The sequence below is a fragment of the Ursus maritimus genome, unplaced genomic scaffold (assembly GCF_017311325.1).
Source record: "Ursus maritimus isolate PB19 unplaced genomic scaffold, ASM1731132v1 scaffold_16, whole genome shotgun sequence".
In the NCBI taxonomy this organism is placed as follows: Eukaryota; Metazoa; Chordata; class Mammalia; order Carnivora; family Ursidae; genus Ursus; species Ursus maritimus.
In genome coordinates, this window is record NW_024424008.1 from 44,722,358 (window position 1) to 44,739,123 (window position 16,766).

A 16,766-nucleotide genomic window follows, 5' to 3' on the forward strand; every position below is an offset into this window, starting at 1 on the left:
AGATGCTCAATGTCACTCATCATCAGGGAAATGCAAATCAAAACTACAGTGAGATATCACCTCACACCTGTCAGAATGGCTAACATCAACAACACATCAAACAACAGGTGTTGGCAAGGATGTGGAGAAAAAGTTGGTGGGAATGCAAACTGGTGCAGCCACTCTGGGAAATGGTATGAATGTTCCTCAAAAAGTTAAAAATGGAACTACCCTACAATCCAGCAATCACACTATTGGGTATTTACGTAAAGAATGCAAGAACACTAATTCAAATAAAACAAAACAAAAATAAACCAAAAAAACAAGAATACTAATTCAAATGGATACATTACCCCTACTTTTATAGCAGCATTATTTGTAATAGCCAAGATATGGAAGCAACCCAAGTGTTCACTGATTGATAAATGGTATTTATACCATTTTGAAGTCCTTATTCCTCTGTCTTTTCACTTACCTTTGGACTGTGTGGTAGCCAATTTTCAATGGCATCCCTTAAATATCACTTATTGCTTATATAACAATGAGCTTTTTCAACTTTCCTCTTCGCCTTTCTCTTTTTCTCTCTTATTTTAGGGCATTGCTTCTAGTTTTTTTCAGAACAAACAACACATAGCATGTGTTATATTCATATTACAAAGTATTATTCTATCATCATCCCAAACTTTGCTCTTATCTTAGATCTGTAATCAAATGTATTAAATATTTACCATCAGTATTTATAATGGTGTTTCTACAGTTCTCTTTATTGGATGACGTTCGTCTTCTAGTATATTCCTCAAGAGAAGTTTATAAAGAATTCCTTGAGCTCTTCACATGTTTAAAACTGTTTTCAATAGCCTTGATACTTGAAGGAATGTTTGGTTGGATATAAAATCATCATTTCAGCTTTTTTTCCCTTAATTTCTTAAAATGTGGCTTCATGCTTTTATCTATAAGTTGTCTTTGAGAACTCTTATGTCAGTCTAATTCTTTTTTTAAATTATTAGTTCCTTTACCTTTTCTAAGCTTGTATCTATATCTGTAATTATCATTTGTTCTTTTAATTACTTATGTATCATCTGCTTACTCCCTGGCTACCAAAAGTAAGTAGAGACCTTGTACAGCTACTTCACCATAATATCCCAGCACTTAGAACAGTAGCTCGCACATAGTATCCACAACAGTGTTCTTTGATTACAAAAGTTTTTAATTTTGATGCAGTCTAAGTTATTTTTTTCTGTTGTTTCCTATGCTTTTGGTGTCATAACCAAGAAATCATGGCTGCATCCAAACTGATAAAGACTGTCTCCTATGTTTTCTTCTAAGATGGCTCTTTTATGAAGTTTAAATTATATTTATAATAAAAATGTATGATGATAATGTGAACTATTATATTCAAATGGCATGAAGGAGACTTCTAGGGTACTCTTGATATTTTGTTTCTTTATTTTACACAGGCCTGTTCTCTTTGTGAACATTTAAAGAGCTATACACTTATTTGTGATCTTTTCTATATGCATGTTATATTTCAAAAAAGGTTACTCAAACTTTCTTCCAAAATAAAACAAAACAAAAATAAGAAAATAACACCTACAAATAAAATAAACTGGGCAAGGAGAGTACAAGAAGAGAAATTGTAGCCCAATTTTACTTATAGATTCAAGAATTCTAAAATGGTTAGAAAATTTATTTCAGCAGTTTATTAAGACAACATAACACGACTAAAGAGGGACTTCCTCAGGAATGCAAAGTGTTTAACAATGAGAAATGAGAGAAGAAAATTAGTTTGGGAAAATTTGTACGGGGACATCAGATGAATGCAAATTTAATTTAAAATAATCTAAAACAAATGGAGCATAACGTTAAGGCTTTATAAGTTTAGACAATAAGTACACAGGTGGTTATTACATTGTTTTCTACTTTGTTCTGTATGTTTGAAATATTTCAAAATAAAATACAGAAAAATTTTCCACAAATTATAGTTCATATATAAGATACATCCTACTATTGGAATAGAAAAAAAATCAGTTGATACTTCAGTAGATGCATAAAAATTTTCAATAAAGTTAAACATTTACTTATGGTAAATTTGCTCTGCAAATGAGATATGTAAGAAGAAGTCCTTAACTTGATGAGGCAAATAGGCCAAATTCTACAATGCATATAATACCAACTATTAGGATTATAGAGGCATTTTGATTATGATGAAGACCACAGAAAGGATGCTTATTATCTTCTTTCCCATTCAACCTCATCTTGGAAGTCTGAGCCGATGAGTAAGACAACACAATAAAAAAGAAATAAGTGATGTAAGTATTGGAAGGAAATAAACATCTTTTCTGCAGACAATGTTTTCCTCCAAGGATAACCTAACAGAGTATATAGATAAATTATGAGACCTAAAATAAAAGTTTAGTAAAGTTTCTAGATATAAAAATCAACAACTTTACACCCATAATAGGCAACTAGAAAATATTGTCAAATATTTAATTCACAAAAGCGTAGAAGTGCAAGTTACCTACGAATCAACCTAAAGAAAGATCTTTCTGGGAAAAAAAAAATCACAAAACATTGTTGAAGAACATGAAAGAAGCCCTAAATAAATATTACCATATTTTTGGATTGGATGGATAAATATTATTAGCATTGTTCATTCTCCCAAAATTAATTAATAAATTGATACGATTATGAATCAAATCATAAGTAGGATTTTTGTGGAAATCTACAAGCTAATCCTGCTATTTATATGGAGACCGAAAGACCAAGAACAAATCAAGACACTGTTGAGCAAGAATAAGCACTTGGACATATTAAACATCAACACTTTCTTTTCCTATAGTAATTAAGACTGTTGTACCGTACAGGAATATAAAAAAGACCAAGGAAATATGCTACAGAGATCGGAAACAGACTCCTATCTATGTATTCGATACATGTAAGAGTTATGTTACAAATGAATAAGACAAGGAATTAAGCCATAAAAATGTTCTGAATAAATAGTTATCCACATGGAGAATAGATAAAATTGGATCTATGCCTTATATAATTCACAAAGATTATTCTCAGTCAGAGTAAAAAGTAATGAAGGATTTCTGAAACAAGACACAATAAAGCACCAACTAAAAGGAAAAGGTTGTTATATTGTATTACATTTCATTTGAATACCTCTGTGAAACAAAAGGCATCATAAACAAAGTTAAAAGCCAAGGCGCAACCAGTTAGTATTAGTTTCCAATGTATAAGAACTACAAATCAATAAGAAATAGACAATTCATTTTAAAAAATGGTCAAACAGCAATTCCCAGAAGAGGAAATCCAAAAGCTCAATAATGAAATGAGAAGGTGAGCAAACTCAGTGATTGTTCAAGTAGAGATTAAAAAAAAAAAAATGAATGATTACATAAGTGTTGGCAAGGCACGAAGAGACTAGGACTCTCACACACTGCTGGCAGAAGCATACATTGTAACAGCCATTTTTTACATCCTGCTGTCAACATTTAAGTAACTTGGAGATGAAACTACTTTCTGATCCAGCTATTCTAGTCCTAGATAAATACCCTAGAGAAACTCTAGCTCATGGACAGCTGTGTATAAGGACGTACGTAGCAGCACTATCTGTAACAGAATAAAAGAAAACTACCAGATTTTCGTCAACTGGAGAATGAGTATTTTACTTTGTATCTCTACAACGGAAAGCTTAACAGTAGTTTCAATGAATGAAGTAAAACAAAACTTAATGAATCACAAAACCATACATAGAGTGAAAAAAGAAAAGCAAGTTGTAGAAAAATGGTCTGTACAGTCTGACTTTTAATCATCTTTGAACACTTTGAAAGCTAATCTATATAATTTTTAAAGAGGCATAAAGCTGTAAAAATGACAACATGAATGTAAAGTGATCAGCAACGCATCATTAAAATTATTTTGTGAAAAGAAACAAGGGAGGGAAATGAGATCAGGGAAATGCTTAGGCGAATATCACTTTTATCTATAAATTTAATTTGAAAATATCTAAAGCAAATCGGGCATAATGTTAGAATTTCGTAAAGTTGAGTGATGCGTGCACAGGTGTGTATCATACTGTTCTGTATTCTGTCCAAACGCTTGAAATATTTCACAATAAAATAAAGTACAAAAGGTATTCTATATTATTTCAATCTTTGTGGTGTATAGAGTTAACAATACAGCGAGTATGAGTTATATGATAATATTTATTATATGAATAACAAATGTTATTAAACGGTGAGAACAAATAGAAGAAACTATTTGTCCAGCAGGATGGGATTAAAAATAAAAAAAAAGAGCAACGCTCTGAATCTTCTTACAGACCCTAACCCAGGCACAGTCATTAAACAACGTCAAACACAGACAATATGGTTGTAGAGACACACAGGACATAACACGCAAGGCTGTTTCCATGTTTCCATTAAGTATATACGGAAAGATCGAATGCCAAGTCATAGAGCCCAGGTTACACGACGTGTTTGGAGTTGTGGTCTGTTTGGAGAATCGTCCTTTGTATGAACAATACTACGAGGTATTGCTGCTTCTGGTGAGGGAACAACTTTGATAGAACTGTCAGATTCCTCTATGTCCTGACTTTCTTTCTCAGGCGTATGGATGAGGGTCAGGCAGGGAAAAATCTTGGTGGACTGCTTGCACTCTAGGAAAGAGAGGATTCCTGGGGAAAAGAGAAGGCAGGGGGAGGGTGATGAAGGCACAATGGAGAGTCACAGAAACATGTCCCTCTGGGTCAGCAGAGAAACGCCAACCCAAAGCCCACTGGGTCCCTTTGAACTGCCCAAACCCTTGGGGAGGGGGAGGCTCTGTGGAAGAGATGAGAAGCATATGCAAAATAGCTTAAATGCTGCACACGCAAAAACACTAAAGACTCGTTTTGAAAGGAGACGTGCTTCTGAGTTTGTAAGTGCAACTCCAAATGAAAATCTAAAGACTTTATAAGAAAAGGAGGGTCCCCAGTGTTGGTGTGTGGCCATTTAACATCAGAAATTGCTTGTCTCTGAATTCAAAGTGCCTCGGCACCACCCTGGACGCCCAGGGTACCCTGTCCCTCTCCACATTAGCAAACATTCCGTATCAGCCACTCTCTTTGGTCGTGACTTTGATGCTTATCTCTGTCCTGAAGTGGGAGGCGGTGAAAGACTGTAGAAATGGCAGAAATGAGAGTTGCCCTTGAAGCAAGCTTATTGAATATTTCATACAGCCCTAATCTCCAACTCTACCCTTGGAGGAACTGTCCTCAGAGCGCCAGTCTACTGGAACTTTAGCCCTTTAACACGCAAGGGTTGGCACCTTTTCCCCATGCCCCTTCCCCATCCTTTTTTCCTCTCCTCTCTATCAGGGATTGACTGGTTCTTATCACCCATCAGGGGCCCTGAATATACTCACCAGAGACCATAAAGAGGCAAACGGTTAAGTAGGCAGTGAAAATGACCCAGGTGATCTTGTAACTGGAGTAGTACACGGATTGACCTTGCCTTAGCTTTTGATGATACAGGAGGAGTGCACAGAGCAGAAGGATACCTTTTGTTCAGACAAAAGGAGAAAAAAGTCCCTTCTGGAGAACTTTGGTTCTTCTACTCAAGCCTTAACCCAAGCTATGACTTCCAAGCCTCCACCCTATACACCTGCACCTTGTCCTAAAACCAATCCCCCTCAGTGGTCGATCCAATTCAGAAGCTGCATCTCTGAGCCAAAGAACTAGGAAGGCTGTAGCTTGGACCCATAAACCAAGTCTGTCTCCAAGCCTGTGTCAGGGGAACCAGGAAGTTACCTGTGAAGACACTGACGATGACAGTGATGAAGAGGACATGTTTAGTTTGAGGAATCAGATATGTGAATTCCAAACCCAGGAACAAATTATGGAAGAAGGATAAGCTGAGAACCGAAATCATCATGATCCTGACCAGTTGCAGGCCATCTGTTGGAAAGCAGAAGCTGTGTTGAGAGAAGGACAGAGATTTCTTCTAGGCTCATTTCCACCTGAGGACCACAAATCTCTAGGTAAGAATTGGAATGGGGTAAAAAGATTTGATTAAATAATAAAGAGGGATAAGGGGAAAGAATAAAGAGGCGGGGAGCTTCAAGTTGAGTGGGAGAGAGAACCAGAGGAAACTGCTCTCTCTCTCTGAGTCTCTAAAAGCTTCTTTTTCTTCTATTTTTTTCTCAGAACGATTTCTGGTTCAATACATTTCATCTGTCCTCCTCTAGTGCCAATACAAGGTATTTTCCTTGTTGCCAATTACCTTTCTTTTATGCCCTCGTGGTCTAGATGAGCTGATTACCCTGCTGCTGCTGGGAACACTTCTCAGATGTCCAGCAATTAAGTCTGTGAGCTTCTAAGCTTTTCCCCAAAATATGCAAAATGGTGAGATTTGGGCATTGGCTTTGACCATTGATTATGGAACTGGGCGCAGTGCAGCCCAAGGAAGGTGCCCCAGAGAACAACGAGTAAGCTGGTGAGATAAAAGGAAATCAAGGAAAGAGGAACCCTCCCTCTCCACCCGTCTCTTTCCATAGTGTAGTTCTGACCTTCTGGCCAAAGAATGGTGCAACAGATCCAGGGACTGTGGCTTACTGTATTTTTCTTTGTTTCCAATGTCAGTTCAACCCATTCTTCCATGAGGATTCCTATCGCCATGAAGACTAAGGCCCAGGAGGAGAAAAACATGTTGATGGCCTGGATGTTTCTGAGCGATACATTCACCATTGCGAGCAGGGCTTTCTAGCTGAGACCACCACCAATATCTCACATGGATCTTCTCTGATTTGTCTTCTCTGATTTGATTATTTCTTCACAGGAGGACAAGCAAAGTCTAAACTCTTAGTGATTGCAGAGGCATTGGACATGGAGGGGCTGATGTAAACTATGGAACAGAGAAGATAAATCCCCCTCCCCGCTACTCCTATATCTGGGCCGGTCTGCTGTCAGGGCTGCCAACTGCCATGGAATGCTCTCTTTGCTTGACCCTTGACCCTGGCGACTAGCGCAGTGGAAAGACCAAGGGGACTACAGGTCCTAAGAGAGCTACCCTTTATAGAGGGAGATACAATATCACATATTACAGCTGCCAGATGCGGTGATAACCAGAGGCCTTGAAAGAAGTTAAACATGCCTGACTGAAGAGGCCCAATTTTCGAGCTCGGGATCAGTGAAGAGCAGAAGGAATTCAAGATCATTGAAGGAGTCGTCGGCCAGCTAGCTTCACAAAAGGGAATGACCACTCAAAATTCAGGATGTTTTGGAGAAACTTGTGTCCGTGTTTGGAGAGCCTAAAGAAGTTTAGTTAGGCAAGCATCTGAGAAATGGACCAGCGCCTCGAAGGCACAAGAACTGGCTTGATACACTGAAGCACTAGTCTGGTATCATCGATAAGGGCCAGATTATTACTTTTTGACAATTGTCTTTGTAACTCGGCAGAGAAAACATTTATGGATTCCTTGAGTAGGCAACCATGGTGTGCAGTAAGCTCAGAGTCAGAGGACTTGTATTAAAATCCCCCCCAAAAAAGCCATTCACTGAACTAAGATGAAAGTCATATCTAATGGCCTCTTTCTGCCTATTTATTTGACCTTATTGTGGACCCCTTTCCACGGGCCAAACTGGATTTCTTTCATTGCCTCAACATGCTGTACTGTCTTTCTTCTAGACCTCTGTACATTTCTCGGTATATTGTATTTTAAAAACTTTTTAGAACAATGCTCAATAGGGGCACCTGGGTGGCTCAGTGGGTAAAGCGTCTGCCTTTGGCTCAGGTCCTGATCCCAGGGTCCTGGGATCGAGCCCCACGTCAGGCTCCCTGCTCAATGGAGAGTCTGCTTCTCCCTCTCCCCCTGCTTATGCTCTCATTCTCTCTCTCTCACTCACTCACACTCTCTCTCGGTCAAATAAATAAAAATTTTTTAAAAAACCATGCTCAATATATTTAATCTTACAAGGGAGATTTTGCAGGTAAGAAAATGGACTCAAGGGGCACCTGGGTGGCTTAGTCGGTTGAGTGGCTGACTCTTGATTTCAGCTCAGGTCATAATGTCAGGGTTGTGAGATCGAGCCCCAAGTGGGGCTCCATGCTCAGAGGGGAGTCTGCTTGAGATTATCTCTCCCTCTCCCTCTGCCCTTCTGCTCACATTTTTTTCTCTCTCTCTCTAAAAAGAAGGAAGAAAGAAAGAAAGAAAAAGAAGGGGAGAAAGAAAGAAAGAAAGAAAGAAAGAAAGAAAGAAAGAAAGAAAGAAAGAAGAAAGAGAAAGAAAGAAAGAAAGAAAGAAAGAAAGAAAGAAAGAAAGAAAGAAAGAAAGAAAAAGGAAGGAAGGAAGGAAGGAAGGAAGGAAGGAAGGAAGGAAGGAAAGAAGAAGGAAGGAAGAAGGAAAAGAAAGAAAAGAAAAGGGACTCGCAATCCTGGCTTTAAATCCTGGCTCTACCACTGAGCAGCCTTGTGCTCTTACAGATAATAATGCTTCCTACTACATAAGAATTTTGTAAAGATTACATGAGTTTAGAGATATAAAGCACCTAAAAAGAGTTCTCGTCACATGACAAATGATATGCAAGCAATCACCACAGTATTAATTTGGACTCCCTGGGACAGCGACTCTGAGGCAGAGAATCGTTTGTGGAGAGTTTATTGGGGAGTACGGCCAATAGTCACACCTGCCCGTGTCTGAGGGAAGCAGGTTTAAACAGAAGTTGAACTGAGATGTAGTTGCAACAAAAGAAACACTAGCCAACCCTACCAGGATCTCCAAATGTGGAGCAGCTTTCTGGAGTCATCTCGAATGGAGCAAGAGAGCTCAGTTTGCCGTGGAATACAGGCTGTCCCTGGGCTAGTATCTCCCCTCTGTGTCCAGGACAATTCCTTTCTCTCTCAGAAACTGAGAGCCTCAGTAGCCCTCACTTCTGGAAGTCATGGGAATGAGCTCCCACCCTTGCCCTCTCCTGTATCAGAGCCAGCTTGCTGTAAGAGCTGCCAACCGCCATGGAATCACCTGTTGGTTTGACACTTGACCCTTAGGGACTAGTGCGGAAGAAGGACCAAGAGGGTAATAGCACGTCACGACAATTTATATCATTAAATTCTTACATATTAATGCCTTTATATCTATGCAGTTGGTCCTTCAGAGTAGGATTCTGGGCTGAAAGATTTGTATCTCCTTTAAACTTTAATAGATAATGGCACTGAAAGATATAAAGATGTAGCCAGATTAGGGGAACTGGTGGGATGTGAGGGATTGATGAGAGACAGGTCAAAGAAGAAATCATGTTTCCAGCTAGGGAGAACAGTAGTCCGTGATGCCATTAAGTAAGATATAAAATATGGGCGGAAGCACAAGCCTGGTGAGGAAGAAGCTAGTAAGTAAATATGGTTTGGGTTCAGCTAAGGTATCTACAGCCCATACAAGAGACAGAATTTAGTTCTAGAACTTGATGACCAATTAGGGGTTATCAGCCTGTGGATGGCAGTGGAAGCATTGGTGTGCATATCCCCATGTAGAGATGTGACAAGAAGTAGAGAAGAAAATTCTGGAGAGGGGCATCTGGGTGGCTCAGTGGGTTAAGCATCTGCCTTTGGCTCAGGTCAAGATTCTGGGGTCCTGGGATGGAATCCCCCATGGGGTTCCCTGCTCAGTGGGGGGCCTGCTTCTCCCTCTCCCTCTGCCCCCTCCCCCACTTGTGTTCTCTCTCACTCACTCTGTTCTCTTTCTCAAATAAATAAATAAATAAATAATCTTTAAAAAAAGAATCCTTTAAAAAAAAAGAAAATTCTGGAGAACATTACCACTTATGAGAAAAAGCAAAGAAGGACGAGTCAGAGATTTTAAAAAAAAGATTTGTGATAACATTTTCCTCTAATAGTTTGCTTTCGTGGATTGTATTGGCACCCATCTTGAAAAAAATGGCTGGAATCAGAGGAGTTAGGGGATCACACAGCTGATTCCCTCACAGTGTCTTTCCTGCCCCCCTTCTTCCTTCCAAAATACTCGATAGACACATTAGTATAATCTCTTTATATTTTATAAAACACTTCTGTGTGTATTTCTTATTTGACCTTCAAAAAAATGTTAAAATTCAGATAGAACCTATTAGAATTATATCTATCTTATCAGTAAGAAACCTTACTTAGCTAACTTGCCCAATGCTACACAAAAGCTAGTAAATAGCAGGAATGGATCTTAAAATATCTTCAAGATGAGAAGCGCATGTGTGTTTCCTCTCTCTCTGGATATCCACTCCATGCACGTATTAGCCATCAGATTAGAAGCGTCCACAAAAGAAGGGTACAGCACGAATCACGAATCACGTCACTCCTGAGACACACGATCATGGACGGTTCAGTTATAATTTTAAAAACTGGAACCTGTTGGGGACAGTGTACATATGCACAAATGTTCTCTCACCTGAAGGCATCGTGGAAAGTAGAAACGATAATATTGTAGCACTCGTGATTGTAGGATTCCCTTGTAAATAATTGAACACAGTCCCCACTGGGGCCATTAAAACTTTTCTTAAACAAAGTGAACTCCAGAGGCCATAAAGGCAAATGGAATAGCTAGTCACCTAAATCAGTGTCTGAGTCACTTATTAGCTTGATTAGGTATCTCCATGATCCAAACGATAATTTCAAGAATGAGAGCCTTGTGAGCCTCTGTCTCCCAGGGCTGGGAATTAATGGGCAAGTCCTTAACTGTACTGTTCTGGGACTCTCCCTGGATAATGTGTTTTCCTTCACTTTAAAGGGACAGATGGCTACCTCCACCAGAAGTGCTCCAGTTCGGGACTGAGAGACCATACGCTAGTAGACCTTAGCACCTGAGACCTGGCTTGTCTGATTCCCGCCACAGGAACAGGTATTCAAGGACCCACTCTATCATTCTCCCTGTGCTGAAACAGCTCTTCCTGACATCTTCCTGAAGGGAAAGACATAAACAATCCCCATGAAACCCTGGGGCACATACATAAAAGTGGAATTTCCCCTTCCACCGGTTGACCCCAGTGATGGTGGTGATTGTGGTGTTGGTGGGCAGACAGTATCTACACCGCATACATTTATGGTCTGTGTTGAAATTTCCACTAGGATGCTTTTTCCTGTCATGTGGCTGCCCTATTCTCTTCTTCATCAGGATGTCCTCCTGAGGTTGGGTCTGGGCCTTCAGGATTCCCTGAAGTATAGAACTGGTTGATGACATTTTGCCACATGCTAGCCCAAGATTTCCTGATTCTGTACCCCTCTGGAATGTTTATTGAAATCCAAGATTCAATTTCCAGATTTATGGAATCAGAACTGAAGGAGGTGGGACCCCTTTCTGCCAGGTACCCCAAAAGATTTTTCAGCACACAAACACTTAAGAATCTCTTGCAATCATAGCACTGACTGCCTGGAAATGTGGTACCTGGTCTTCGGTACCGTATCCTTTTGGCCCCTTTCCACGGTGATCAGGGTCTTCGAGATGGAGTGCAAGAAACCCACTAGTTCAGGAATCCTAAAATGAGAGGGGCTTTACTTCCGGGGCTTCTTTTCATGAATCTCCTGAATATCTATGCAATTACGAGTCTGGTGCATTTTTTGAAGAGGTCAGTGATAAAAAAGGTTAGCAGATATTTTTCTAGTGAAGTGCACCAGCTTTATTTCCTGGGAAATATTTGCTCCAAATCGGTTTGCTTTTCAAGCTTAATGATGTGCGCTAAATCCCTTAGGAGACACTAAAAGTTCTTCTTGTCTCCCTCCGAATATAAGCAGCCACCTTCTTGCTTTCCTCTTGGGACAGCAAGACACGGGCTCTGGGATGAGGCTTTGTGAATTCGCTGCTTGTCAATCTGCCAGTTACCAGCTGGGTAGCCTTGAGCACGTGTCACGGTCACCCTGAGCTTTGTCGTCTCAAGGATAAAATGGAGCTCCATGTTTGCCTCATGGAGTAGTTACTGCTAGCAAATGCGATAATGTTTACCAAATGTCTGGAGCAGTACTCAACAAATACAAATCTTTTCACCTTATCCTCACCTCGAGTACTTGTGTGTGTGTGCAAGGTTGTGTGTGTGCTGGCATGGTATGTCTGCAGGCAGCAGGCCGTGCAGATACATCTGGACACGTCAGATGACATAAGGGGAGCCATCTTCAAATTTCCATTTACATCAAAACCAAGAGTTCTTGAAGAATTCAAATGGAGAAGAAGCAAGAACTTGATTTGATGAGTTGGTCCCCATAACATAAACTATATCCACCCTCAGAGAGGTACAAAATCTGAGAACAGTCCAGAGCGGTCACTGAGATTTGACTCTGGGCCATCTCCCTTTGCATTTTCATAATATGGGAGGGAACAAAAAAGCAAAAATCTAATTTTAGTAGAAATCTCTGTGAGACATTGCTCCACCATTAGCATTGCTTGGATCAACCCTAGCAAAGTACAACATGCAGACAAAATGCAAAAGCGTGTCTTCACCCCACCGACCTTGACCCCACTAGAGCTGGAGTAGTAATGCCTGGTGGAGGCTTGTGGCACTGGGACTGGGGCTGGGCCAGGGCTCTCCCCGGTGCGGCGGGCTATTTCCAGTACTGATGAGTGACAGCAGCAGTGCATGAGGTTGTGTGGGTCCTGTGGCTCTGCCCAAACCTAAGTGCCCTAACTGAAAGCCTCGTAAAGCTCGAGCTTTGGGGCGCCTGGGTGGCTCAGCTGGTTAAGTGACCAACTCTTGATTTCAGCTCAGGTCATGATCTCAGGGTCGTGGGATCGAGCTCCACAAAGGGCTCTGCCTGGGTGTGGAGCCTGCTTGGGATTCTCTCTCTCCCTCTGCCCCTCCACCCCCCACTCACACACACACTCTCTCTCTCTAAAAAAGTAAAATAAAATGTTTATTAAAAATCATTTTTAGGGGCGCCTGGGTGGCTCAGTCATTAAGCGTCTGCCTTCGGCTCAGGGCGTGATCCCGGAGTTCTGGGATCGAGCCCCCCATCAGGCTCCTCCGCTGGAAGCCTGCTTCTTCCTCTCCCACTCCTCCTGCTTGTGTTCCCTCTCTCGCTGGCTGTCTCTCTCTCTGTCAAATGAATAAATAAAATCTTTTTTAAAAAATCATTTTTAAAAAAGGTTCTAGCTTAAAAGGGCTTAAAAAGCAAAACAAAAAAACTATACAATGACAAAAACAAAAAATAACAAAACCACCTCTAGCATCCTGGCTTTGTACTGGCTCACCTGACTTTATAATCTTCTCATGTCTCTGCCTGGTGACAGCGCCTTGAATCTTACTGTTTGAGCATAAGAAAGTGAAGAAAGGAGGAAGAGAATTAGATCCAAATCATTCTCTGTGTGATTTCTTGATCTCCATGTTCTTTTTCTTTTTTTAAAGATTTTATGTATTTATTTAAGAGAGAGAGTGAGCAAGAGAGAGAGAAAGAGAGAGCATGAGTGGGGGGAGGGAGAGGGAGAGGCAGGCTCCCCACTGATCAAGGAGCCTGATGTGGGGCTTGATCCCAGGACGCAGGCAGATGCTTAAGGGACTGAGCCACCCAGGCGTCCCAATAAATAAATCTTTAAAAAAAAAAAAAAAAAAAAAAATTATTTCTATAGTTTAAAAGAATTTCCGTGAGAAAATAATACCTTTTTTAAAGTCTAGTCCACTTCCTTAGCATTGTATTCTAAATAGTTCCTAAAGTTGGGCCATGCTGATTGCATTACTCTAGAAACACGACCCCATTAAATGGCTAGGTTTACTTCTGTAAAAAGTGGATAATAGGCCAGCACAGGGACAGTTCTTACAAATCTACAAATATACCAAACCTCAGGAGATAAGAAACCCAAGAGGATTACCGGTCTTTATTTTTCCAGATGTGCAATACTTGAACTGAGACTCGATGTCACGGATGCATTTAAACCCGCTCTTTGTTTGCCATGGTTGTTTAGACACTTAAGGATGAAAAGATATAATTAACCCATCTCTGTTCCTAAAGTAAAAAGGATAGGAAAAAGAAGAGGCACTCAGCACGAGTCTTCAGAGGAGGAAAGTGAGTTTCACAGCTATAATGTGCATATGGTATAGGTATTAAAAGGCATTCTAGCATCAACTCCTGATTGTCCACCAGAGCTCTCGAGGTTCTGATGTTTGCAGGCCACTCAGGCACAGGAATAGAGGGCAGAAGCCATGGGCTTCTTTCATCCTGGATTCAGCTGTGCTTTGCCCCCTCACCTCCCCCTAAGGAGCCTTGTGCCTCATCGGTGAATTCATCTGTGAAATCACCAGCATCTAAAATAGGAATTTTACAAATATATTTACATAGACCTTATAATGCACAGAATGTGTTTCTGCTTATGTCCTATTTAATCTGCACAACTCTTAAAGTATTTATTATTTTTTACAGATTAAAATATGAACCTCAAAGAGAATTTATGATGAAATATTACACTGTAAGTCTTAGAGCCGTGGTTGAATTAAATTTTATGGCTCATAGTTCAGTGCTCTTTTTGCCGCCTCTGTGCTAATGGTTTCCTTCTTTGTAAAGGGGGCCATGGAGATTTGACAATTAAGTCAGACTTAGGAAAAAAAAAATTCTGGGCCTGGGCTGTCCAATACTGTAGCCACTAGCCACATGTGGCTACTGGGCATTTCAAATGTGGCTAGTTTGATTTTAGAAGGGCTGTAAGTATAAAATACATTAAGAACTTCAGAGATCTGTACCAAAAAAAAAAAAAGAAAAGAAAAATGAGTTCGTTAGAATTTTTTAATAATTTTTTAAAAGATTTTATTCATTTATTTGTCAGGGAAAGAGAGACAGAGAAAGAGCACACAAGCAGGGGAAGGGGCAGAGGGAGAGGGAGAAACAGTCTGTCCACTGAGCAGGGAGCCCAATGCGGGGCTCAATCGCACGACTCCAGAATCATGACCTGAGAGGAAGGCAGACACTTAACAGACTGAGCCACCCAGAGGCCCCAGTTCATTAGGATATCTCTATCACAATGCATAAATCCTTAAAACAGGAACTTTTATATCATTAATGTTGAAACAAGAAAATTTTAACATATATCAAGTTAAAGAAAGTGAAGTATTAAAATTGACTTCAACTGTTTGTTTTACTTTAAAAAAAATGGATTTCTGAAATTTCAAATCACCCCTATGAGTGCATATATTTCTATCAAGCAATGCTGACCTGGACACCACTTTTGTAAAATACTTCCGATCGTCATAGTTTTAACAGCACTGTGTGGTTCATTAAAATGTTTAAAAACATGTTTTAAGCTACTAAATTACTTTTGAGTTCCTGAAATTATTTGAGATCTGAATCAGGTCTGAGTCAGTGTAGTAGGTCATTCTGGAAAGTGGTCAAACACAACATAACAAGCTTTAACCCCAGAATCCTGGAACTTACTATTTAGTAGATGGTCAGATAAAGTCGATACTTTTTTTTTGTGCAATGTTAGCATTGCTGGCTCACATTGCTAATATTTTAGCAATGCTAATATGTATACACTGCTAGCATTGTTCCCTCCTACGTGGATTAAGGTATAATTTTATAACATTTCTTCCTTGCAAACACAGAAGCATAATACAGTTTGTTGTAATAAGTTATCAGATATGCACCTCTCACTGCTGTGAGGTTTCTGAGTCTACATATAGGTGGCAAAATACTGAAATGTAAAATACAGTTTTATCCTTTATCCAAGAAATCTATTCTTGAGAAGCTGTTTTCAAAGGTGGGCTTTACATGATCACGTAATGCCTTCTGGAGCAGAGAAGAAGCAGACAAAGTGGTTCAGAGGAAGAAACAGGAAGGAAGGAAGGTGATTTCGGTTCCAGGAAAGAATAATCAAAAATAGTGCTTCTCACACTTCAACGTGCACACAGATCCTGTGGGCATCTTGCCAAAATGTAGATTCTGACTCAGTTGGTAGGGGTTAGGTTTTGAGATGGTGCATAAATTTCCAAATCTTACAAATTTCCAAATGATGCTGGTGCTGGGTCTGTGGACTGCACAATGAGTAGCCAGGACTTAAACACTGAAATGTGTGGAAAGCAAGAAATATAGAAGAGAGAATCATAACTAACTTCAATAGAAGACAGGTGGGTTCAGGGCCCTGGAACAGAACTAGGAACAGGGGCAGGACAGAAAACATGTTACTTTGATAGAGAGCCCTGCAGGAATCTGGGGAAGTGTGAGAGAATTAGAAATGTGGCCAGACTGGTTGGTGTGTTTCTGACAATCAGGACAGTCTGAAGGCACACGTGAGAAGAGATTAAAGGCCAAAACTGAATATATGCATCTTCTTGAACATCCTCTGGTATTTCCCTGTATGGTCTCTGTGATAGACTATACCTGTGCATGCTGATTGGTAAGGGATGAAGGGAAAGGAAGATTCTGGAGTATTTTGGCATCAGCCTAAGGACAATTGGACACTCTCTCTTTTGCACGTGGTTCCCCTATTTCATCCCTCAGGATGGAAGAAGAAGAACAGACACAAAAGTCATGTGTTCTATAGAATTTGGAAACCTTCTCAGAGAACAGCTGTCCAGTGTTATGAAGTCTCCTTGTTGTCAACTGATTTGGGAAATTGGGAGGAGGCCCCTGCATCCTTGAGAATGCAAGTGGCCAAAGGAAATGTGCCTTGTCCTAATGTAACTGTAATAGATTGAAAGTAGGAGGACATGAACAGCTTCTTGAAGAGCCAGGCAGAAAGGTAGGTCCTGGGCTGGGCAGGTTGAGAAAATAGTAAACCAGATGTCCGAGCAGCGCTCTGCATACACCGTGGGTGAACACGAGAGTCTGGACAGGGCTCTATGACAGCCCAAC

At 40.3% G+C, this 16,766-nt stretch overlaps 1 protein-coding gene across 1 annotated transcript; it reads right to left on the reverse strand.

The window, feature by feature from the left end:
* Window positions 1-4,436: 4,436 nt before the first annotated feature.
* Window positions 4,437-6,709, reverse strand: TMEM225 (transmembrane protein 225). The gene is made up of 4 exons (XM_008690167.1): window positions 6,532-6,709; window positions 5,774-5,920; window positions 5,389-5,523; window positions 4,437-4,675 (listed from the first exon to the last, which is right to left on the reverse strand). Exons 1-4 carry the CDS (start codon window positions 6,707-6,709, stop codon window positions 4,437-4,439), a joined length of 699 nt encoding a protein of 232 aa, XP_008688389.1.
* Window positions 6,710-16,766: the final 10,057 nt, after the last annotated feature.